Source organism: Pseudophryne corroboree, chromosome 8 (assembly GCF_028390025.1).
Source record: "Pseudophryne corroboree isolate aPseCor3 chromosome 8, aPseCor3.hap2, whole genome shotgun sequence".
Taxonomy (NCBI): domain Eukaryota; kingdom Metazoa; phylum Chordata; class Amphibia; order Anura; family Myobatrachidae; genus Pseudophryne; species Pseudophryne corroboree.
In genome coordinates this window covers 443959661-443985262 of record NC_086451.1, presented here as the reverse complement: position 1 = coordinate 443985262, position 25602 = coordinate 443959661, and the positions used below count along the sequence as shown (strand labels likewise).

At 46.5% G+C, this 25602-nt stretch overlaps 1 protein-coding gene across 1 annotated transcript in view; it reads right to left on the bottom strand.

Annotated features, from left to right (window-relative positions):
* Positions 1-25602, bottom strand: part of LOC134949520 (complement factor B-like) — a 111303-nt gene that overhangs the window by 46142 nt on the left and 39559 nt on the right. The window contains exons 6-9 of the mRNA XM_063938140.1: positions 14527-14660; positions 12340-12478; positions 11451-11582; positions 2350-2439 (exon numbers count right to left, since the gene is read on the bottom strand). Coding sequence (XP_063794210.1) covers positions 2350-2439; positions 11451-11582; positions 12340-12478; positions 14527-14660 — 495 coding nt within the window. The remainder of the gene's footprint in view (positions 1-2349; positions 2440-11450; positions 11583-12339; positions 12479-14526; positions 14661-25602) is intronic.

Genomic DNA, 25602 nt, shown 5'->3' with positions numbered 1-25602 from the left:
AGGGCCATAGGGGGACATTTACTAAGCAGTGATAAGAAAGGTGGAGAAATTGCCCCATCAACCAATCAGCAGCTCTGTATCATTTTATAGTATGCAAATTATAAATGTTACTTCAGTGCTGATTGGTTGCCATGGGCAACTTCTCCACTGGCTCACTTCTCCGCTCTTATCACTGCTTAGTAAATGTACCCCATAGAGAATTATGGTTTTAAGATGTGTCAATGCCAGGCTGGGCTTTCCCAGATGTAGGGGTCTATTTACTAACCCTTGGATGGAGCTAAAGTACCAGCCAAACAGCTCCTAACTGTCATGTCACAGGCTGTATTTGAAATATGACAGGAGCTGGTTGGTTGGTACTTTATCTCTGTCCATTTTATCTCCATCCAAGGCTTAGTAAATAGACCCCATGGTCATATCTGATACAACCAGAAACACCCACAATGAGGGACCTCCGGCCTTGTTCCCTCCCCCAGTGCCTGCTCTGCCGCTGATCACTGCTCCTCTCTGCAACCACTGGGAGGCTTAGGGCTGCTTTATTTTAATAAATGCCCATAAAAGTAATAGTATACAAGATTCACAAAGTATCTGTGCATATGAATGAAGAACATATGTTGTGTATTTAAAATTGTAGAGGTGCACTACTGCCATCTACTGTCTTAAGTCATTTTTTGTTTAATATGATGTATTCATCATAAAACAATTACTCAACAAACTAGTAAACCGTTATTTAGCACAAAATCATGTACACTCTATTGAGCTAGGTATGTACAACAGGTACACAATGCACATACTGTATAATAGATGTACTAGATCCAGTCATGCATATATGGGTCAGCATTGGTGGTGTGCGGACAAACGGGAGCACACGTGTGTGTATACATACAATGTTGGCAGTGGGATACGCACACACTGGCATATATGTGATGTAGCATTGATGGTGTAATGGAACTTGCAGGGTCATTGACATCTCTCTCTGTTATGGAGACTCTCAGGTGTATGTCCTCTCTGTGGATGATATGCAGTATAGCCACCCCTGGCAGTCTGGGGTCCTAGTGCTGTTGGAGAGAGAAAGCGCAGGGAGCTTTCTCTCAACAATGGCCCTCATTCCGAGTTGTTTGCTCGCTAGCTGCTTTTAGCAGCATTGCACACGCTAGGCCGCCGCCCTCTGGGAGTGTATCTTTGCTTAGCAGAATTGCGAACGAAAGAGTAGCAGAATTGCGAATAGAAAATTCTTAGCAGTTTCTGAGTAGCTCAAGACTTACTCCTACACTGCGATCAGCTCAGCCCGTTTCGTTCCTGGTTTGACGTCACAAACACGCCCTGCATTCGGCCAGCCACTCCTCCGTTTCTCCAGACACTCCCGCGTTTTATCCTGGCACGCCTGCGTTTTTCCGCACACTCCCAGAAAACGGCCAGTTTCCGCCCAGAAACACCCACTTCCTGTCAATCACACTCCGATCACTTCAACGATGTTCGTTCGGACGTGAGTAAATCAACTAAGTTTTGAGCTAAAATACTTAGCGCGTGCGCACTGCGTACCATGCGCATGCACATTTTCGCATTAATCGCTCCATTGCGAAAATCGGCAACGAGCGAACAACTCGGAATGACCCCCAATATCTGATGTCTGCTCTGTTAAAAATGCTTTAAGTTCTACAGGTTTCTTTCCCATTGACTCAAATTTGAAGACTCATTGATCCTTTTCTTTTACTAGTAGCAGAATATGTATACAGGAATCTAAGGAACTTGGGTAATTTTCTGTACAGAGGTGTTCCTTTTTGTTTGTCTGGGATACAGTATGACACAAATATGGATGCTCTATCCATTAAATATAATTTATCTCCTTATTTAATCCACATTCGGTGTACAGATGTGCAGTTTGGTTTTCCTGAAATATGAACACACCCAAACTTAGAGATTCTGAGTCGAATCAAGCCCCATTTCAGAATCACTTTGGGGTTCCGAGTGGAACCGAGTCCAGTCCCGGGTCTGTTGTCAGTTTGGAACTCAGGTTTTGGATTGCATGTAAACAGGTCCAAATTACGTAATCTTGGCTGTTTTTATCGTTATTTTTTTTATTTTATTTTTATCAATGTTTTTATACATTTTAAAGGAATCCAAAACAGAACCAAAAACTAAATAAAACACTTGAGGGTGGTTTTGCAAAAACAAAAACAAAAACCCCTATGATGAATTAGAACCAAAACCATAAAAAGGGGGTCCGTGCACATCTATAATTCAGTGCTGGCACAATGTCAGGTAGCTGGAGAGTGAAGGATTCTGGGCTCCCCTCTGCCCAACAACCATGTCACTCTCTGGACAATAACATCTCAAACGTGTCTTACATACCAAAATATTCTTCTCGATCTTTGGTGATATTCAACAGGTCTCTCATCCTCCTGATTTCCACAGTCGGGTCCCCTCCCATGTTGTATTTTCCTAAGGCATACATAATTGGTCACATAATAAGCATGATAGAAGGGGCTTAAAAAATGGCTGTGCGGAGAATGAAGAAGTACGAGCTGGGGTACTGGCAGTGACTGTGAGGAGGCAGAGGATGAAGCGCTGAATGTGGCTGTGAGGAGAGATAGGATGAGGCACTGAGTGTGGCTGTGAGGACAGATAGGATGGGGCACTAACTGGCTGTGAGGACGGATAGGATGAAGCACTGACTGTGGCTGTGAGGAGGGAGGGGATGAGACACTGACTCTGGCTGTGAGTAGGAAGAGGATGCGGCACTGATAGTGATAGTGAGGACAGGTGATGGGCCACTGGCTGTGGTTGTGAGGAGGAAGAGGATAGCCACTGACTGTGGTTGTGAGGAGGAAGAGGATAGCCACTGACTGTGGTTGTGAGGAGGAAGAGGATAGTCACTGGCTGTGGTTGTGAGGAGGAAGAGGATAGTCACTGGCTGTGGTTGTGAGGAGGAAGAGGATAGCCACTGACTGTGGTTGTGAGGAGGAAGAGGATAGTCACTGGCTGTGGTTGTGAGGAGGAAGAGGATAGCCACTGGCTGTGGTTGTGAGGAGGAAGAGGATAGTCACTGGCTGTGGTTGTGAGGAGGAAGAGGATAGTCACTGGCTGTGGTTGTGAGGAGGAAGAGGATAGTCACTGGCTATGGTTTTGAGGAGGAAGAGGATAGCCACTGACTGTGGTTGTGAGGAGGAAGAGGATAGTCACTGGCTGTGGTTGTGAGGAGGAAGAGGATAGTCACTGGCTGTGGTTGTGAGGAGGAAGAGGATAGTCACTGGCTGTGGTTGTGAGGAGGAAGAGGATAGTCACTGACTGTGGTTGTGAGGAGGAAGAGGATAGTCACTGGCTGTGGTTGTGAGGAGGAAGAGGATAGTCACTGACTGTGGTTGTGAGGAGGAAGAGGATAGTCACTGGCTGTGGTTGTGAGGAGGAAGAGGATAGCCACTGACTGTGGTTGGGAGTAGGAAGGATATGGGGCACTGACTGTGGTTGTGAGGAGGAAGAGGATAGTCACTGGCTGTGGTTGTGAGGAGGAAGAGGATAGTCACTGGCTGTGGTTGTGAGGAGGAAGAGGATAGTCACTGGCTGTGGTTGGGAGTAGGAAGGATATGGGGCACTGGCTGTGGTTGTGAGGAGGAAGAGGATAGTCACTGGCTGTGGTTGTGAGGAGGAAGAGGATAGTCACTGGCTGTGGTTGGGAGTAGGAAGGATATGGGGCACTGGCTGTGGTTGTGAGGAGGAAGAGGATAGTCACTGGCTGTGGTTGGGAGTAGGAAGGATATGGGGCACTGACTGTGGTTCTGGTGGTTTTGTAGCTAACTGTGGCGATAAGGAATGTTTTTTTTTTCAGGCGCTCGCTGCTAATGGTAATAAATAGAGGGTTGTATTAAAGCTCTGGAAAAAGATAATACATATTGATAGAATAAGTACCAGCCAATCAACTTACATTTTACAGGCTGTGTTTGAAAAATGACAGTTAGGATGGAACATTGGGGGGGTCATTTAGCACAGCTACGATCATTCACACTGACATGCGGGGGGACGCCCAGCACAGGGCTAGTCCACCCCGCATGTAAGTTTCGCCCCCACCCCTCGCAGAAGTGCAAAGGCAGCAGCTGCCGCGCCCCCCCCCCCCCCCCAACGGTCCGGCCATGCCTGCGTTGGCCGGACCGCGCCCCAGCCTCAGAGGCGATCGCTAGACAACGACGGCTGGCATGCAGTGCACCGGCGCATGCGCAGTTCCGATCCTATCTCTGCGCTACGAGAAATTTCAGCGAGCGATCGGGTCGGAATGACACCCATTATCTCTCACAATTTTATCTCTCCCCAAGCTTTGATAAAACCTCCCTAAAAGTTTTATTAGAATAATGAGTGCATTTCCTTAAAACAACTCCTGCTCTCCTTTCTGTAGCTCACTATATACAGTACACACTATATACAGTTATCACAGTCACATTCTAAGACTCTTCAGCTGAAGGGGTCTGCAAAGGGGGTTTGTGAACTTGGACAGCAGTCAGCACTGACTGCAGCAAATCACTATGACATGAGTGGAGAAAGATCTCTCCTAGTTCAGCAGCCCACTCACTCTTTCTTTCTTGGTGCCCCTTTGACAGCTGTAGCCCAGCGGCCAGTGCCTACACTGTCTCTGGGAGTTACGCCACTGGATTCAAGCTGGTTAATGCGCAGAAGTAACATAAAATCACCTAAGTTCCTATTATCCTCATCAGTCCAGCCTCAGGGTCCTGACTTAAATTAGAAACACCAGACTGTGACAATTCCAAGCTCTTAGGATTGTCTTTCTCTATCATAGGTATCCTCCCAAGGGAAAATATGAACTTAAACAATGGAATCACAATCTATAAACTCTAGTTCAGCTGTAAAGACTGACTTAGTGATTTATCTTGTGGCATGATCAGACACTGGGATAAAGAGGACTACCTCTGGGAATCAGAATGGACCATGTTAATGACAGACTCAGGCTCCAATGGTTGGGGATCTCATTTAAACAGAAAACTACTACAAGGTCAAAACTTTCAGCTTTATAGTACAAGAAAACGTCTCTGAACATACAGTATGTGTCAACCAAGAGATGCTTCTTCCGGCTCTGTGTACAAAACCAACAAATAGGAAGGAAGAAAAATTGCATACACTGAATCCGGCTAGGGCAATTTAAATATATATTTCTCTTACGTCCTAGAGGATGCTGGGGTCCACATTAGTACCATGGGGTGCAGACGGGTCCACCAGGAGCCATGGGCATGTTAAGAGTTTAATAGTGTGGGCTGGCTCCTCCCTCTATGCATCTCCTACCAGACTCAGTTTAGAAAATGTGCCCGGAGGAGCCGGTCACAGCTAGGGGAGCTCCATAGGAGTTTTTCTAGTTTTCTTATTTTTATTAGAGTTAGGCACAGTGAGGCTGCTGGCAACAGCCTCCCTGCTTCGTGGGACTTAGGGGGGGAGTAGTGTCCAACCCTCTGAGGTTAATGGCCACTTACTCCGCTGACAGGACACTGAGCTCCTGAGGGTGTCGATCGCAAGCCCCCGAGGCAACCGCTCGCTCCCACAGCACTGCCGCCACCTCCTAACAGGGCCAGAAGACGTCAGTGGTGAGTTGAACACCGGTGACCTGACAAGCGGGGATCCGATAAGAATGGCGGCATCAGGGTGGGAGCGCAGCACTGAGGCTGCACTCCGGAGGTTCAGAGGTACAGAGTGCGGCGCTGTGAGGAGCGCCCTGGACCAGCGCAAACACGCTTAAACTGGTCACAGCAGCTATCAGGGACACTGTACTACTGCTAGCAACATTTGCCTCAGGCCAGTATAATCTTACAAAGTGTGGGAAGATGCGCCATTTTAGAGGGCAGAGCTTCTCCTCAGAGCGGATCCAGTACTCACCAGCACCATTTTCTCCCTGCAGATCACACTACTGAGATGCTGACAGGGAACGTTGACCCTCCACATAACTCCAGCTATCCTGTGCGGTACCAAGGGGTTATAGAAGGGGGGTGGGGGGGGGAGTGTTATTAACATTATGATGTAGTCTATTAAGGTTGGACAGTCAGCGCCAGACATTTATTATATATCTGTCTACTGGGGCGCTGTGTGGGCTGGCTCCATAACTCTGGGGGTCATTCCGAGTTGTTCGCTCGTTAGTTTTTTTCGCAACGGAGCGATTAGTCGCAAACTGCGCATGCGCAATGTTTGCAGTGCGCCTGTGCCAAGTAAATCAGCACAAAAGTTTGTTATTTTACTCACAGCGTAACAAAGTTTTTTCATCGTTCTGGTGATCGTAGTGTGATTGACAGGAAGTGGGTGTTTCTGGGCGGAAACTGCCCGTTTTATGGGAGTGTGCGGAAAAACGCTTGCGTTTCTGGGAAGAAACGGGGGAGTGTCTGGGCGTACGCTGGGTTTGTTTGTGACGTCAAACAAGGAACGAAACTGACTGAACTGATCGCAGTGTAGGAGTAAGTCTCGAGCTACTCAGAAACTGCAAAGAAATTTCTATTAGCAATTCTGCTAATCTTTCATTCGCAATTCTGCTATGCTAAGATACACTCCCAGAGGGCGGCGGCTTAGCGTGTGCAATGCTGCTAAAAGCAGCTAGCAAGCGAACAACTCGGAATCAGGGCCTCTGTGTCTCTCTGAAGGTACTCGGGAAAACTGTGTCTGACATTTTCCTGTGTGTGTGTATGCTATATATCCCACATTACCATGTCCAGGGACTCTGGCCCTCATTCCGAGTTGTTCGCTCACTACCTGCTTTTAGCAGCCGTGCAAACGCTAAGCCGCCGCCCTTTGAGAGTGTATCTTAGCTTAGCAGAAGTGCAAACAAAAGGAACGCAGAGCGGCACCAAAATATTTCTGAGCAGCTTCAGAGTAGCTTCAGACCTACTCCTAGCTTGCGATCACTTCAGACTATTTAGTTCCTGTTTTGACGTTTTCCCAGGCACGCCTGCGTTTGTACCTGACACGGCTGCGTTTTTCTGCACCCTCCCTGAAAAGGTCAGTTACCTCCCTGAAACGCCCCTTTCCTGTCAATCACTCTGCGACCAGCAGTGCGACTGAAAAGCTTAGCTAGACCTTGTGTGAAAAAGCAGCGGCTGTTGTGAAAGTACGTTGCGCATGCGCATTGCGCCGCATGCGCAGAAGTGCCACTTTTTTGCCTAATCGCTGCGCTGCAAACTAAAAGAGCTGGCGGACAACTCAGAATGACCCCCTCTGTGTCTTGTGCTGCAGAGTATGTATCTTCTCCAGAAGAGTCTATTCCATGTACTCAGGAATGCAATACACTGTCTCAGCCCTCGAACCTAAGTGGGTGGCTTCTATTAAGGGTATGATATCCCAGATTTCATCTAGGATAGCTCATTATGAGACTGAAACACAGGTTTTAAAACAATCTGTGGAGGTTTTGTCGTACTCAGCTCCCACTACCTCATCTAAGTCCCCTGGTTTATGCCCCCAAAAGCGTGCTCTTGCCCAAGTAATGCAAGTCGACATGGATGCCGACTCTGATACCGGTGACGGTGATGAGGACATACTGCGGGGGGAGGCATTTTTTGCTAAAGGGGTACAGCTAATGATTGAGGCCATTAGGGATATTTTACACATTACTGACAAAGTTCCTGAACAGGTCGAGGAGGCTTATTTTACTGACAATAAGAAAGTCTCCCTTACCTTTCCTGCGTCTAGGGAATTAAACGCTATATTTGAAAAATCCTGGGAAAACCCAGAGAAAAAATTCCACATCCCAAAGAGAGTTCTGGTTGCTTTTCCTTTCCCTGAAGAGGATAGGAAAAAGTGGGAAAACCCTCCTATTGTAGACGCTTGTGTTTCTAGATTGTCTAAAAAGGTGGTTTTACCTGTCCCTGGGTCTACCGCTTTGAAAGAACCGGCAGACTGCAAAATTGAGACTACGCTCAAATCCATATACACTGCTTCAGGCATGGCGCTTAGGCCCACTATTGCTTGTGCAGGGATTTCTAAAGCCAAAGTAAAGTGGTCAGGCACGCTACTAGAGGATTTAGATACTATGGATAGAAGTGACATTGAATTGTTGTTACGTCACATTCAGAATTCTGCGGGTTTCATGGTGGAGGCCATGAAGGACCTTGGTAATCTGACTGCATGGATGTCTTCCATGGCTGTGTTGGCACGCAGGGGACTCTGGCTGTGGCAATGGTCTGCAGATGTGGAATCCAAGAAGAGTGTGGAGAACCTACCCTACACATGTCAGGCTCTGTTTGGGAGGCTTTGGATGCGTGGATCTCCATGGCAACTGTGGGTAAGTCAACCTTTCTTCCCTCAGCCACTCCAACGCCAAAGAAATCCTTTTCTGCATCTACAATGCAGTCCTTTCGGACCGCAATGGTTAAGAAGTCCATATCCCCGGCCACCTTCTTCAGAGGTGGTCGAGGAAAATCCAGAAAACCTGCACCGACAGGTTTCCAGGAGCAGAAGCCCAGTTCTGTTTGCTCAAAAGCCTCAGCATGACGGTGGACCTCCCAGCCTGGAGGTCGGACAGGTGGGAGCACGTCTACGAAATTTCAGTCAGATCTGGGCGTCCTCAGGCCTGGACCCTGGGTACAAGATATTGTATCTCAGGGGTACAGACTGGAGTTTCAAGAGCTCCCACCTCACAGATTTTTCAAGTCAGGCTTACCAGCTGTGCTGACAGAAAGGGCTATCTTACAAGAAGCCATTCAAAAATTAGAAAGGGCAAATGTCATTGTTCCAGTTCTATCTCACCTGGAAAACAAGGGTTACTATTGAAAACTTTTTGTGGTGTCAAAGCCGGACGGTTCGGTCAGACCAATATTGAACCTCAAATCGTTAAATCCATATTTGAGGGAATTCAACTTCAAGATGGAGTCTCTGGGAGCAGTGATCTCAGGTCTGGAGAAGGGGGAATTCCTGGTATCCTTAGATATCAAGGATGCATACCTTCACATTCCTATTTGGCCGCCACACCAGGCTTATCTCAGGTTTGCGCTGTTGGACTGTCACTATCAGTTCTAGGTGCTGCCATTTGGACTATCCATGGCACAGAGGGTGTTCACCAAGGAAATGGCAGAGATGATGCTTCTACTCTGCAAGCAGGGTGTGAACATAATTCTAGATCGTGACGATCTGCTGATAAAAGCATAGTCCAGGAAGAAGTTGTTGCAGTCCATTGCTGTCACAACTCGACTGCTTCGGGAACATTGTTGGATCCTGATTCTTCCAAAGTCACATTTGGAACCCATGAGAAGACTGTCCTTCCTGGGGATGATTCTCGACACGGAAGTGCAGAGGGTGTTTCTGCCGGTGGAGAAAGCATTAGTGATCCAATCGATGGTACGGGATGTCTTGAAGCCAGCTCGAGTATCGGTTCACCAGTGCATTCGCCTTCTGGGGAAGATGGTTGCCTCCTACGAGGCTCTACAGTACGGAAGATTTCATGCATGGTCTTGAAAGCTTCGCTAGAACCTGTGCAAAACCACAAAGGACTTTGTACCCGTACGTCGTGCGTGTGCATTGCGGTGCATACGCATGCGCAGAAATGCAGATTTTTAGCCTGATCGCTGCGCTGCGAACAACGGCAGCTAACGATCAACTCGGAATGACCCCCAGTGTCTGTAGAAAGACACAAGTATAGCTCACAACTAGTTAAAAGACAACAAAGCACTGGCAGCTTGGGAGTGTCCAGGCAGCTCCCTCCATACCTCTGGCTGTCCAGCGATTGGCTGACAGTATCATGTGATCACAGGCTGGCTTCTGGGTGGTGTTTTGCCAATCACCTGATCCAGTCTCACATGGCTGTGCCCATCACTGATTCTGGAGGGAACTCTGCCGTGGAACATACTGCAGAGCAAATAGCAATAATGATCTCTGCAGTTCAGGTCCAGCACTCCCATATGGACTGCCAACACTACTGTAATCAGGAATCTGCAGACTTCACACACAAAGAAACTCGCAGGTACATAATCAGCTTATAAAGAGATTCAACAATCAGTAATACAGACATATGCTGCAGCTTGTACAGTATGTTGAGCAGACCTCTCAGGAAAATCTGGACATCCAAGCCTCCAAGACAGATGGCAGAGGTAAATCACAAACAAATTAGTAGATTATGAGAGAAATAAGTCAGGCTCATGACAAAAACATGTCACAGACTTATAAAGGAAGGGAGGTGAGGAGCCAAAGATATCATGGGCATGTTCCACGAAAGCAGGGTGACCTCTTACGCGCAAAGTGGACAATCTCTGCCAAGCAGCAGGATCCTCTATGCTGTAAAGTCTTTCTAGTTATCTTTTGGATGTCATTACTTCAGAAGACCCTCAATTTTGAAAAAAAAAAATATTCTTAAAGCAGTTTATCATTAACATACTTTTTTTGTGCATGCATTGTTTGGTGCTTGACTCTTTTTTTAAGTCAGGGCTCCCATGGAGTCTGAGAAAGAACTTAGCAAATTGTGTTGACCCGCTATCTCCATTTCATTGTAGAACCCTGTGGCAGCCTCACCGACTACAGAAATAAGGGCAAATTTCCCCACCTTTGACAGAAATCATGAGGCCCATGTACAAACCATGGCTCCAAGAAGGATCTTTAGCTGTGTATCTACTTGTTTACACCTTGTAAATGAGTCTTAATGACTGATCTAAAATAACAGTCTGTCCTGTCTCCTGAATGTTCACGGTGGTGGATCCAGGCGGACACTCCAACAGCTCCCAATGCGAGAGAGAGAGGAACAGACCTAGAACATTGAGGCGAAAAGGTTTTTTCACAGTAAGGACAATACGTGTTTGGAATTCCCTGCCTGGGAGAGTAGTAACTGCAGTCAACACCTTTAAGAATGGGCTAGATAAATTCCTATTGGATAAAGATATTCAGGGTTATGGTGCGTAGGCACGCATTATAGTTAAATTAACGTCCTAACATAAAAACATAAAAATAACTAGTCCTATAATAAGACTGCATAGGAGACTACAAATAGGTTGAACTCGATGGACAATTGTCTTTTTTCAACCTTAGTTACTATGTTACTATGATCTGGGAACTTGGTAAGTAGGAGAGCAAGGGGCAGGATGAAATGATGGGTTCTTGTGGGATGGAATAAGGGGACGGGCGTGTCAGATGGAGCGATGTTCCTGGGGTGGCAAAGAGGATGGAGTGGAGCGGGGTGAGTGACATATGGGATGGAGCCGACTAGGTGTGAGAGGACAGGAAGGGCACCAGTCAAGGTGGGAGCCAGGCCGGATAGAGCAAGGGGTGGAGTGTATGTGGGGTGGGGTTGGGGGGGGGGGGTAGAATGAGCTTTACAAGTACAGTTACCTCATAATCAACTGAGTATCTTAGTGTATATTACATGTAAGTAGGCAGTTTAAGTGGAGCATGTGAGTGGTTTAGGCAGTTTCTGATGTACACAGCACAGGTGGTGGCACGAGCTTGGCGCTGTTTGTCTGAATGTATATACAGTAGTACCCTGGCGGCACACTCACCATCTGTCATAAGCAGAATAACATTTCTAATCTTCTTGAATTTTTCTGGGTCCCTTAATTTTTGCAGAGACAGCATTCCATGAACCTCAGCCAGAGCTGCGCGTGTGTTAGTCCCTTGTTTATCCTCATGTTCTGTGGACCAAAAAGCAACAAGGCGGATAAAATAAGAAATATGAATTGTGATAAAATCTAAGACATATAAATTAGTGAGAAGTGTTGAGCCCCCACACAAAATATTGGTCAACTGGTCAAATACCACAGCATGTGTGGCCTATAAATGACCAAAATGCCACGTTAAGATGCTATAGAAATCCAGAGGGAAATCACTATGGACCCATGTGTGCGGTTATTTTCCAATTGCACTCATGCTGCAGTGTAGTAGTGCCGTGGTCTGGTGTAGAGATGTATTTTGTGGAAACAAAAATCCGGTCTGGATCTCCCGATGAGATCCAATCCGAACCATGTCCCGGTTCGTTTTTTCCCATGGCTCATAATTTGGATTTTAAATCCAAATTTTGGGTTTTGGATTGTAAAAATTACATGATTTTAGCTGTTTTTTATTAATTGATTATCTTTTTTTATTACTGATTTTAAACTGAACCGAAATTCGAATATGAACCAAAACACTTGAGGGTAATTTTGCAAAACCAAAACACCAGGCTGAAATTGAACCAAAAACAAAACACGTAGTCCTGCACACATTTCCAGTCTGGTTTATTAGCCTGGGCAGATATACTCGAGCTGAGGCCGCGGTTCAGTGTTCACTAACGTGTTTTGCTTATACATCCAGTTACCTAGCAGTTACTAATAATCCCTATATTTCTCTGGTCATCCCTGTGTTAGACAACATCATGTTAAAAGCAGTCAGTCAGAAAATAGAGAGATTTACCTCTGTATTTGAATTTTTTTATTTTCTCAATGACTTGATCAGGATTTACACTTTCCTCCTCAGAGAGCCTCACAATCGGTTTTGCCAATGATGCATAAGAGATGACAGCATATCGGGGTTCAAAGTCAAAGCTGGAAATCTGCAAACACATTTATATACACATATTTACCCTATCTGGACATTTTCATGACATCACTTAGACATACTGTAGCCACCCCTTGTTTGCCCAACTTATTTGGTCTGATCTCCAGAAACATGGTGCCTGACCCATTTCCCTGGTGATCTTTCTCTTATGCATGCACAGATATCCTGGGAAAATAGTATCTATGCCATTTTCCCTGTGATTTCTGTGGCACAGAAGGACTTGTAAGTATCATCTAGGTGTGCAGGGTGTGCAGTGTGGCCCCACTGGACTCAGGGGCCCATGTACACACCCTCCACCATTTATTTTTATGGACAATGGGCTTTAGAGATACATGGGATATTTGGTGAAAGGGGAGCTCATGGCAAAAGGGAGCAAGACCATGCCCCCTTTCAATGAGGCCACATCCTTTTGGGCAGTGTCTCATCCTTCAGTTCCATGTAGGGGGAATTGACACCATGACTTACCGCACTGGGTGACACCAACCCTTGTGGTGCCACTGAAACTACACAAAATGTTTAAATCCATTCCCCCTCAGTCTTGGAGAGGCTGTGGTGAACTGGGCTCCTTTATCCATCATGGTGGTCCTGTCCCAAGATAGCACTTTACTGGGATAAGATTGCGAACTTGATTAATAAGGTGGTGAATGTCCCCATTGCTAAAGATCCTTGGTCTTTACTTTTGGGACTACCAATTGCAGTTTTGGATAAGACCATGATAAGCTGGTGATTCAAACTGTAAATGCTGCCAGGTACCTACTTGCATCAGACTGGAAACGCTTGGAAGCGCCTCCTCTTCACTTAGTTATATATAAAATCTGGTATCTGGCAGGTATGGAAAAATCATTACTTATCTTAATAATAATTCCCCTAAGTTTCTGCAGATCTGGAGCCTGTGTTACCACTTTCAAAATCCCTCCTCCGATTCACCTATAACATGTGGACTGTCAGACCTTCTGTCCTGACCATCTAATTATATTACTTTTTTTCTTTGAGATCATTACTGTATCATATTATCTCCCTTTTTTGCTGCTATTGTCCCTCTTGTTCTGGTTATTGTTCCTTTACATTCTATTAACACTTTTCACTTTTTAATTTTTTAACACTATTTCTCTATTTTAATTACATTTCATTTTTGTATCACCTTCCCTATAGCTTCGGCTTCCGAAATACTAATTTATTAACACTATAGTTTTTTCACTGGTATGCTGCCCTGGGCTTTCTGGCTTATGCTGGTGTTTTGGGGTGCCACACCCTGTACCTAGATATAGCACTAGGGACCCCAAATATACAGAGATGCCTTGATGTGGCTTTGGGGCTTAGTCACACATTTGTGCAAATATGTGTAACCAAGATCTCTGAATTATAATATTTTGTGGGATTTATATCTGGTTACTGTTATCATTCAGGGTGCTGGGGGAAACAATGTCTCACTTTTTTTTTCTTGCTTAGAAACACCCCTCCCTTTCGAGCACCTGAATGATATCATTAAGCTGATCATCTACCATTATATATTTCTATTGTTCCTGTTATCAATACGCAACATTCCCTACTTCCTTTTGGGCACCTTCCCAACCGGTCCCCTCCCTGCCCCTTGTGTTACTACTTCCATTATTCCAGTCTACTAATTTTTAAAACAAAAAAAGCTCACATTTATTTTTCCATTATGTTATTTTCTCACCAGCCATGTGATAATTTTATTTTATTTGAAATTATTAAAAATTGTCTGACAGACTCTTGTTTATTGTTTGTTTTTTCAGTTGTCACAAGGTCTGGCATCTCCAAGGAGTGAGGGCCACCCCACTCTTGGGTCTAACCAGCCTTAGTGCCAGTAGCACAAGGGCAATTCTCCATACCCCCTGGACTCTCTCCTAGGTGCTCATAGTGTGTGTAGTTGGCATGAAGAATGTTGTTAAAAACCTAGAAGATATAATGGATTCCTTATCCAGTAGGCAAAAACATAGAGAATAAATGATGTTCAAACAAATTGAAATCCTTATTCATGTACGTATTCTGTCCTTGTTGGTGGTATACCAGGTTCCATACCTTATCTATGAATGTTTCACTGCTCTCCTTTGCAGTTTCAAAGTTCTCTTTTCCTACACTTTTTGAAGCATCCATGAGGATGAAGATGTTCATGAGGCCGCCTTCGCTTATATGTACTTTACGATCTACTGTACCTGTAGGAAACACATGAGAGAGCTGATGTTGGGACAATGGTTGGAAGAAGAGGGAAAGACAGTGAAAGACAAATATTTGTATATAGCTTTATTCTTACCTTGGTCAACCTAATCCCTATGACTGGTTAGCTACATATTCCATGATTACCAATAAGAAGAACCCAAAGATTTAATGAGACAGTTTTGAAACACAGTAATTGACCACATTTTTTAAACAGAAAACAATATAACAGTTTCAATGAAGGTGATGGCAGTGGCATGCTAACTGCAAATAATAGCACAGTGACACCACATAATTATAGGAAATATGTCTTAACAAGCTTGTCTGGATTGGTCAGCAGTCCTAATTTACGAGGTATGAGGTCTATTAGCGGCACAGGCAGGAAGTGATCAAGCGCATCATGTGGGTGAAACGTGTGTTTTCCTTTCCATTCTACCTTGCAGGGTGGTCCAGCTCCACAGCATACCTGGTAATACAGAGTCCCTAAACCAGCCTCAATATCTCTCTAGGTTGTCCAACAGACAGCAGTTCCCCACTCATGGTGTACATCCTGCACTACATACCCCCTGAGTGGTCCGGCCCCTTCAGTAACACAGAGTGTGTCCAGTTTACACACTGGGACTCTTCTGGGTGTGAAGGTAATAGGCAGCTCCTTTCCTACTGAGCACGCCTGGAACCCCAAACTGTCAAACCCCTTTGATATCATATACCCACATTCTTTGACTATTTTGGTTAGTAAAGGGGATCCAGGTTTAGTATATACCAGTGACGTGCGGTGAGGTGAGGCAGAGTCTTTCCTGTCATTCTTCAGTATTTATAGTTTTGACTATAAAAATTATATGGAAAAAACCCCCAAAGAATTTTTGATAAATATCTTCTTTGTGTTATTCTAATCATTTTTTCAGCCAAAACTGGAGGAAAAAGTCTATGACAGGTGAGGCACTGCCTCCCCTGCCTATCTTTTCTGCACATCTCTGATCAAAACTCACCAAATTTCCAGCAGTATATACTGCTGCACCTGTGTATAATGTCTACATGTATATACTGCTGCTCCTGTGTATAATGTGCACATGTATATATTGCTGTACCTGTGTATAATGCCCACATGTATATACTGCTGCACCTGTGCATAATGGCCACATGTATATACTGCTGCACCTGTGTATAATGGCCACATGTATATACCGCTGCACCTGTGTATAATGCCCACATGTATATACTGCTGCACCTGTGCATAATGGCCACATGTATATACTGCTGCACCTGTGCATAATGGCCACATGTATATACCGCTGCACCTGTGTATAATGGCCACATGTATATACTGCTGCACCTGTGTATAATGTCCACATGTATATACTGCTTCACCTGTGTATAATGGCCACATGTATATACTGCTGCACCTGTGTATAATGGCCACATGTATATACCGCTGCACCTGTGTATAATGGCCACATATATATACTGCTGCACCTGTGTATAATGCCCACATGTATATACTGCTGCACCTGTGCATAATGGCCACATGTATATACTGCTGCTCCTGTGTATATTGCCTACATAAAACCTTGGGCTCATATATTGTGTGCAAATCTGGCACTGCATGTTACTGGTATATAAAAAGGACTTAAAGACAAGATACTTATTTGCTATGTCACAACTGAGTGTTTCAATCGTAGCATAGTTTTACTATCCGACTGATAATTATTCATTATACAATCTGTATATCAGTTTCGTTGTTTTTCTTTGAAGTGGGCAGACCAAGGGTAGACAAACGTGCACTCACCACTTTGTTCAATACCTTGTGGCAAAAGAAAGTGGAATTAATAACGTACTAATCTGCATTTAACCCTGTTTGTACTCTTTTTTTATAATGGGATTCATAAATGTATACTGTATGTTGGTTGACATTTAATTAAAATAAGTAATTATACATATCATCACACATCAGACTTGCCTACTCTCCCGGAATGGCCGGGAGGCTCCCGAAAATCGGGTGACCCTCCCGGCCCCCCGGAAGAACAGGCAAGTCTCCCGATTGCAGGGGTTCCCCACTGCCCGGCCGCCCACTTAGCGAGTAAAGTGGGCGGTCCGGGCAGGCGATGACGCGATTCTTGTTGAATCGCGTCATCATAGCCACGCCCCCTGCTGTATAATGCCGGTAATAGCGGCATTACACAGTGGGTGGCGTGGCTTACGTGACGCGATTTCCGCAGCCACGCCCTGTTCCGCCTCTGTCACGCCCCATCACGCCTCTGGCCCGCCCCCCTCTGCACTCCCCATCACTGCCCGCCTCGCTGCTGAGCCGACCTGGCTGCTCTCTCCCGGAGAGAGCAGCCAGAAAGTCGGCAAGTATGTCATACATTAATCCTTGAACCACTCTTATCTGAAAATCATGTGGCCTCTCATCAGTGAACTGATAAAATGCTGAGCCTGTATTTAAACTAACAGGATCATTTTTCATTTAAACACTTACAGCAGAAACGCTACTTTATCCTCTTTCTACAACTGGGGCAGACACAAACGTGCGCTCACCCTGATACCTAGGTTGTAAGACAAAGGGAACGCAGTAACGCAGTGATCTGCACTCACCCCTGTCAGTGGCAAATGCAGGATTTCTAGAGGGGGGTTTCCAAATGCAGTCCACAATCTCCGACTCTGCGGAACACTGGAGCAAGTGTGGTAGTTAGGGGGAGTGGTTGAAGAACCTAATAATGATCCTGGACATTATTGTAAACATTGGTCTTTTTATACAGTGGATGCTGTATGGAATACAGTATTAATATTTAACACTATAGATCAGTGATTTCCAACCCGTAGCTCGCGAGCTACTGGTAGCTCGCCGTAGTATCTGCGGTAGCTCACAGAGCGTATGGGCTTGGGCAGTCACTGGCACGCCTCCTCCCTTCATTTTTAATATTGTGCCGGCCGTCAGCCAATCAGAGCTTGTGGACCGGCAGTGGCGGCACCTGATTGGCTGCCAAACCCGAGTTTTGATTGGCTCACTTACTGGCACCATATTTTAAATGCCCGCCGCTTCCGGAGACTCTGTCACCCTCGCCGCAGCCGCTCTCCGGACATCACAGGAGAGGCGCGCGCTGCGCTCTCCTCCTCTTCCGTCCCTCATGCAGGAGGAGCAGCACCGGTGGCAATAGAAGAAGCCAGCAAGGGTTAGCATTGTGTGGGGCACTTTATCGGACACTGCGTGTGGGCATTTTATCTGGTGCTGCGGGGGGCATTTTAAATGGCACTGGTTGGGGCATTATTTGTGTATCTGGCACTGCTGAGGGGCATTATTTGTGTATCTGGCACTGGTTGGGGCATTATTTGTGTATCTGGCACTGCTGAGGGGCATTATTTGTATATCTGGCACTGCTGAGGAGCATTATTTGTGTATCTGGCACTGCTGAGGGGCATTATTTGTGTATCTGGCACTGCTGAGGAGCATTAGTGTATCTGGCACTACACGGGGGGCATTACTTGAAGTTGTGAGGCCACACCCACTTTTGTGAGGCCACACCCACTTTCTCAGGAATGCACACGCATTGGGGAGAGGGGGTAGCTCCTTCAGAGGTTTTATTTTCCGAAAGTAGCTCACACCCCAATTAAGGTTGGAGACCACTGCTACAGATGGTCTATCGTATAGGCTGTATCAAACATCTAAATAATATAATTAGTCAGGAAAAGGTTAAACATACCATAATAAATACACAAACATAATAGAACCAGTGCTGCTCTTTCTAAGCACACATTCTCCCACCTCATGGTAAGGCTCCTGTCTCTTCTTCCTGGTAGCTACTCTCTGGTCCAGTGCACTGATTGAGCACTCCGATCCACACACGGCAAAACGTGGTAGAAAAAGCTGCTACCACTGGCCATGTGCAGCAGCTCTGCTTGTCCCTTAAACTGCATGATGTAGCGGCAGCAATCATATTATATACCATTGCTATCGTTGTCACAATTTGAGCCTCTTGCCAAGAGGAGGGGGGATTCCAGGCAACTGGAACCCCCCCTGCATTTGCCTATGCCCGTGTGTACTTTATCCTATGATATGACACACTATTCAACAGGTTAATATGAATCTCTTATTTATACCAAGTTACCACCAAACATTTATATTGCTGTTGCTCTAGAATGCTGAGATCTCTTTAAGGGATGTAGTTATGTGACTGGCGGTCAGGAGACTGGCAATTACATTACCGACGGCTACATCCAGCACCCCTCTAAATCATGACAGTCGGCATGCCGACTAGTAGGGACTATTGCCACTCATGGGTGTCCACAACACCCATAGAGTGGGAATAAAACCTGTGGCGAGCGCAGCTAACCACCAAGCCTGCAGCATGGTGACTGCAGCAAGCCCGCAAAGGGATCCTGCGGTCGGTATGCAACCCCTCTTTAACACTGTATGGGTTAATTTACCAGAGAATGGCAGTAAATTACTGAATAACTACAGTTTATTCTTGCATTATTCCCACAGGGGTGAAACACTTTACCGCTATTTGGGATGCCGGTGGTCAGAAGACCGACCGAGACATTCCCTATGGAAAGAATCCTCTCCCAACATTCCCCTGATCCTAAGGGCTAAAACACACGGGCCGGCATTTGCTGGCCGGGAAAAAGCCGGATGGCTTTTTCCCGTGCCGGCATTGTAATGAACAGTGTGAGGCTACAGGTCCTTTCACACTGCACGGCCACGGCCCGGCTGCCGGGTTGCAGCCGGAACTATCCACTGGAAGGTCCGGCTGCCGGGCCGGCGCCGGGCCGTCTTTGCAGCCAGTAAACCATGTGTGTGATGGGGAGCTTTCACACACAACGGTTTTTTCTCAAGCCGTGTCTGATGCTGCGCATGCGCACAGCATCACACACGGCTCAAAGCCGTCCTGTGTGACAGACTCTGCCGGTTTCTCCCGGATGGCAAAAAGCCGGACAAAGTTTGTCCGGCTTTTTGCCATCCGGGAGAAACCGGCCAGTGTGTTACAGCCCTTACCCTCCCTTCTCGCAGCCTGAACCTAACCCTCCACAGAGGTGCCTAAACTTAAACCCCCCTCCCCGCAGTATAATCCAAACTATCCCTTTCCCCCAGCCTAACCCTAACCGTCCCCGGGGGTGCCTAAACATAACCTCTCCTCCCCCCGCGGGCTAACGTTCCCGGGGGACACATACTTACGATTGGGATGTTGGGTTTTGGGATTTCAGCATTGGCATTTCAGCTGATGACGGATTTATGGCGTCGGCATTCTGGTTTCCAGCACTGGGATTCCAACTGCCGGCATCCCAACCGCCGCATCCTGACCGCATCCCATCCCGACTCATCCTTTCCAGTTGGTTACTGTTGCTTTATATATGTCACAATTGGAAACAATTACGCTATTGAGAAACATTTATGTATTTCAGTAAAATTCCACAACTGCAGTGGATATATTTGTCTAGAGAATTTGTCTCAGAGAATCACTGTCAAATTGCTTCTAAATGTGTAATCTTTGCAAGGTATGTTTCTAATGTTTCTAATCTGAATATAATGTGTTTATTTAAACCTACTAAAGCCACTAAGAACACAATAAGGGGTTCTACTGTATACTAGAGATGTACGGCTGGCACTTTTCGTGTTTTGGGGGTCATTCCGACCCGTTCGCTCACTACGTTTTCACGCAGCAGAGTGAACGGGTCCCTGCTCCGCATGCGCCGCCGCGTTTGTGCGCCTGCGCATGCTGGATGGCCGACAGCCGTAACAGGACAGCGATCGCCTCTGCCTGATTGACAGGCAGAGGCAATCGATGGGCGTGAGGGGGAAAAACGGCAGCGTTTGGTCGCCGTTTCGTAGGCACGGTCCGGCCAATGCAGGCATGGCCGGACCGAACGGGGGACGGGCCGCAGCGGCTGCGTGACATCATACGCAGCCGCTGCGAGCCAGGGAGCGAGGAGTAGCTCCCGGCCAGCACGCTAAAGCTGCGCTGGCCGGGTGTTACTCCTGAAGTGCAAAGGCATCGCCACTGTGCGATGCCTTTGCACTTCAGCTGGGGGGGCTGGACTGACATGCGGGGCGGACTAGCCCTGTGCTGGGCGTCCCCCCGCATATCAGGAAAGGTGATTGTAGCTGTGCAAAATTTTGCACAGCTATGATCAACTCGGAATGACCCCTTTGTGTTTTGGTTTTGGTTCTAATTCCACTTTCGTGTTTTGGTTTTGGCTTGGTTTTGCCAAAACCACGCTTTCTTGTTTTGGTTTTGGATCTGGATGATTTTTGAAAAAACCATAAAAACAGCTAAAATCACAGAATTTGGGGGTAATTTTGCTCCTACAGTATTAACCTCAATAACATTCATTTCCACTCATTTCCAGTCTATTCTGAACACCTCACACCTCACAATATTGTTTTTAGGCTTAAAAGTTGCACCGAGGTGGCTGTATGACTAAACTAAACGACACAAGTGTGTGGCACAAACACCTGGCCCATCTAGGAGTGGCACTGTAGTGGCAGACAGGATGGCATATTTAAAAAATAGTCCCCAAACAGCACATGATGCAAAGAAAAAAAAGGGGTGCAATGAGGTAGCTGTATGACTAAGCTAAGCAACACAAGTGTGCGGCACAAACACCTGGCCCATCTAGGAGTAGCACTGCAGTGGCAGACATGATGGCAGATTTAAAAAATAGGCCCTAAACAGCACATGATGCAAAGAAGAAAAACAGGTGCAATGAGGTAGCTGGATAGCCAAGCTAAGTGACACAAGTGTGCGGCACAAACACCTGGCCCATCTAGGAGTGGCACTACAGTTACAGACAGAATGGCACTTAAAAAAACTAGTCCACAAACAGCACATGATGCAAAGAAGAAAAAGACGTGCAAGATGGAATTGTCCTTGGGCCCTCCCACCTACCCTTATGTTGTATAAACAGGACATGCACACTTTAACAAACCAATAATTTACGCAACAGGGTCTGCCACACGACTGTGGCTGAAATGACTGGTTTGTTTGGGCCCCCACCAAAAAAGAAGCAATCAATTTCTCCTTGCACAAACTGGCTCTACAGAGGCAAGATGTCAACCTCATCCTAAGCCTCCGATTCCTCACCCCTTTCACTGTGTACATCCTCCTCCTTACAGAGTATTAATTCGTCCCTATGGGAATCCACCATCACAGGTCCCTGTGTACTTTCTGGAGGCAATTGCTGGTAAAGGTCTTCCCAGAGGAATTTATAATTCATTTTGATGAACATCATCTTCTCCACATTTAGTGGAAGTAACCTCCTACGCCAATCGCTGACAAGGTTACCGGCTGCACTAAACACTCTTTCGGAGTACACACTGGAGAGGGGGCAACTTAGGTAAACTAAAGCCAGTTTGTGCAAGGGCATCCAAATTGCCTCTTTTTCCTGGCAGTATACATACGGACTGTCTGACATGCCTACTTGGATGCTGTTTCAATGGTGACAGAATCATATGCAGTGACAGTAGACATGTCAGTAATCGTTGGCAGGTCCTTCAGTCCGGACCAGATGTCCGCTTTCGCTCCTGACTGCCCTGCATCACCGCCAGCGGGTGGGCTAGGAAATCTTATCCTTTTCCTTGCAGCCCCTGTGGCGGGAGAAATTAAAGGACGAGCTGTTGATGGGTCACATTCCGCTTGAGTTGACAATTTACTAACCAGCAGGTCTTTGCACCTCTGCACAGTTGTGTTTGCTAGAAAGAGAGATACAATGTAGGCTTTAAATCTAGGATCGAGCACGGTGGCCAAAATGTAGTGCTCTGATTTCAACAGATTGACCACCCTTGAATCCTGGCAAAGCGAATGAAGGGCTCCATCCACAAGTCCCACATACTTTGCGAAATCACTCCGTCTTAGCTCCTCCTTTAATTTCTCCAGCTGCTTCTGCAAAAGCCTGATGAGGGGAATGACCTGATTCAAGCTGGCAGTGTCTGAACTGACTTCACGTGTGACAAGTTCGAAGGGTTGGAGAACTTTGCACAAGATGGAAATCATTCTCCACTGCGCTTGAGTCAGATGCATTACCCCTCCTTTGCCTATATCGTAGGTGGATGTATAGGCTTGAATGGCCTTTTGCTGCTCCTCCATCCTCTAAAGCATATAGAGTGTTGAATTCCACCTCGTTACCACCTCTTGTTTCAGATGATGGCAGGGCAGGTTTAGGAGTGTTTGCTGGCGCTCCAGTCTTCGGCACGCTGTGGCAGAATGCCAAAAGTGGCCCGCAATTTTTCGGGCCACCGATAGCATCTCCTGCACACCCCTGTCATTTAAAAAAAAAAATTGCACCACCAAATTAATTGTATGTGCAAAACATGGGACATGCTGGAATTTGCCCACATGTAATGCACGCACAATATTGGTGGCGTTGTCCGATATCACAAATCCCCAGGAGAGTCCAGTTGGGGTAAGCCATTCTGTAATGATGTTCCCCAGTTTCCGTAAGAGGTTGTCAGCTGTGTGCCTCTTATGCAAAGCGGTGATACATAGCGTAGCCTGCCTAGGAACAAGTTGGCATTTGTGAGATGCTGCTACTGGTGCCGCTGCTGTTGTTGTTGCTGCGGTAGGCAATACATCTACCCAGTGGACTGTCACAGTCATATAGTCCTGAGTCTGCCCTGTTCCACTTGTCCACATGTCCGTGGTTAAGTGGACACTGGATACAACCGCATTTTGTAGGACACTGGTGACTCTTTTTCTGACGTCTGTGTACATTCTCGGTATCGCCTGCCTAGAGAAGTGGAACCTAGATGGTATTTGATACCGGGGACACAGTACCTCAAACAATTCTGTAAGTTCCACTGAACTAATGGCGGATACCGGATGCACGTCTAACACCAACATAGCTGTCAAGGCCTCAGTTATCCGCTTTGCAACAGGATGACTGCTGTGATATTTCATCTTCCTCACAAAGGAATGTTGGACAGTCAATTGCTTACTGGAAGTAGTACAAGTGGTCTTCCGACTTCCCCTCTGGGATGACGATCGACTCCCAACAGCAACAACAGCAGCAGCAGCAGCAGCAACAACAGGTGTACTACTCAAGGATCCTCCGGAGGAATCCCGGTTAGGAGAAGACTCCTTGGTCTTGACAGTGACATGGCCTGCAGGACTACTGACGTTCCTGACTGAGGAGGAAGTTGACGTTGAGGGTGTTGATGGTGTGGCTTGCAGGAGCTTGGGTACAGGAGGAAGAAGGGATTTAGGTGTCAGTGGACTGCTTACGCTCTTACCCAAAGTTTCACAACTTGACACTGACTTTTGATGAATGCGCTGCAGGTGACATATAAGGGAGGATGTTCCTAGGTGGTTAACATCCTTACCCCTACTTATTACAGATTGACAGAGGCAACAGACGGCTTGACACCTGTTGTCCGGATTTGTGGAGAAATAATTCCACACCGAAGATGTGGCTTTTTTGGTAGTTTGCCCAGGCATCACAATGGGCTTCTTCATCCCACGGACAACAGGTGTCTGCCCCGGTGCCTGACTTAAACAAACCACATCACCATCAGAATCCTCATCGTCAACTTCCTCCTCAGCACCAGCAACACCAATATCCTCATCCTGGTGTACTACAACAGTGACATCTTCAATTTCAATATCAGGAACTGGACTTTGGGTGCTCCTTCCAGCACTTGCAGGGGGCGTGCAAATGGTGGAAGGAGCCACCTCTTCCCGTCCAGTGTTGGGAAGGTCAGGCATTGCAACCGACACACTTGGACCCTCCTTGGGGATTTGTGATACCATCTCAGAATGCACAGTTCTTTTCTGTGCTTTTTCCAGCTTAACTCTTTTAATTTTTCTAGCGGGAGGATGAGGGCATCCATCGTCATGTGAAGCTGAACCACTAGCCATGAACATAGGCCAGGGCCTCAGCCGTTCCTTGCCACTCCGTGTCGTAAATTGCATATTGGCAAGTTTACGTTTCTCCTCAGACGATTAAAATTTATTTTTTTTGGTTCTTTTTACTGAACTTTGGCTTTTTGGATTTTACGTGCCCTCTACTATCACATTGGGCATAGGCCTTGGCAGACGACGGAGATGGCATTTCATCGTCTATGTCATGGCTAGTGGCAGCAGCTTCAGCACTAGGAGGAAGTGGTTCTTTCCCTATTTTATCCTCCAAATTTTAGTTCTCCATTATTTTTTGGGAGTTATATAAGACAATATGCGGCACAGGAATGACTGGAATGACTGATGGCCAGGACACTACCACTGGTCTGATGCAGCACAACACAACAACACTGTAAGGGACTTGTTGTTGTTGTTGTTGTTATTATTATTATACGGCAGTAGTGGACATATAGCAGCAGCATATACCACTGTGACTGCCTCGTCACTGGAATGACTGATGGCCAGGACACTACCACTGGTCTGATGCAGCACAACACAGCACCACTGAAAGGGACTTATACAGCTACACTGGATTTATGGCAGCAGAGGACACCACCACTGTGACTGGTCACTGGACTGATGCACAAGAGTCTTCCCCTGGTTTAATGCAGGACAACACAGCACCACTGAAAGGGACTTATACAGCTACACTGGATATATGGCAGCAGAGGACACCACCACTGTGACTGGTCACTGGACTGATGCTGCACAAGAGAAACACTACTTCTGGTCTGATGTAAGACAACACAGAAAAACTGCAAGGGACTTATACAGCAGCACTGGGGACATATAGCAGCAGAGGACACCACCACTGTGACTGATGCAGCACAATACACTGACTACACTGGACTGGACTGAGCAGCACAACACAGCACAAGACTCGCCAGCCCACTTTTCCGCCCACACAGAAACTGAGGACACGTCCTCTCAATACACTCTCCGAGACTGGAGTGAAAATGGCCGCGACGCGCAGCTCCTTATAAGGTATTCAAATCCCGCGAGAATCCGACAGCGGGATGATGACGTTTTGCCTCATTCGGGTTTCCGAGTCAGGCGG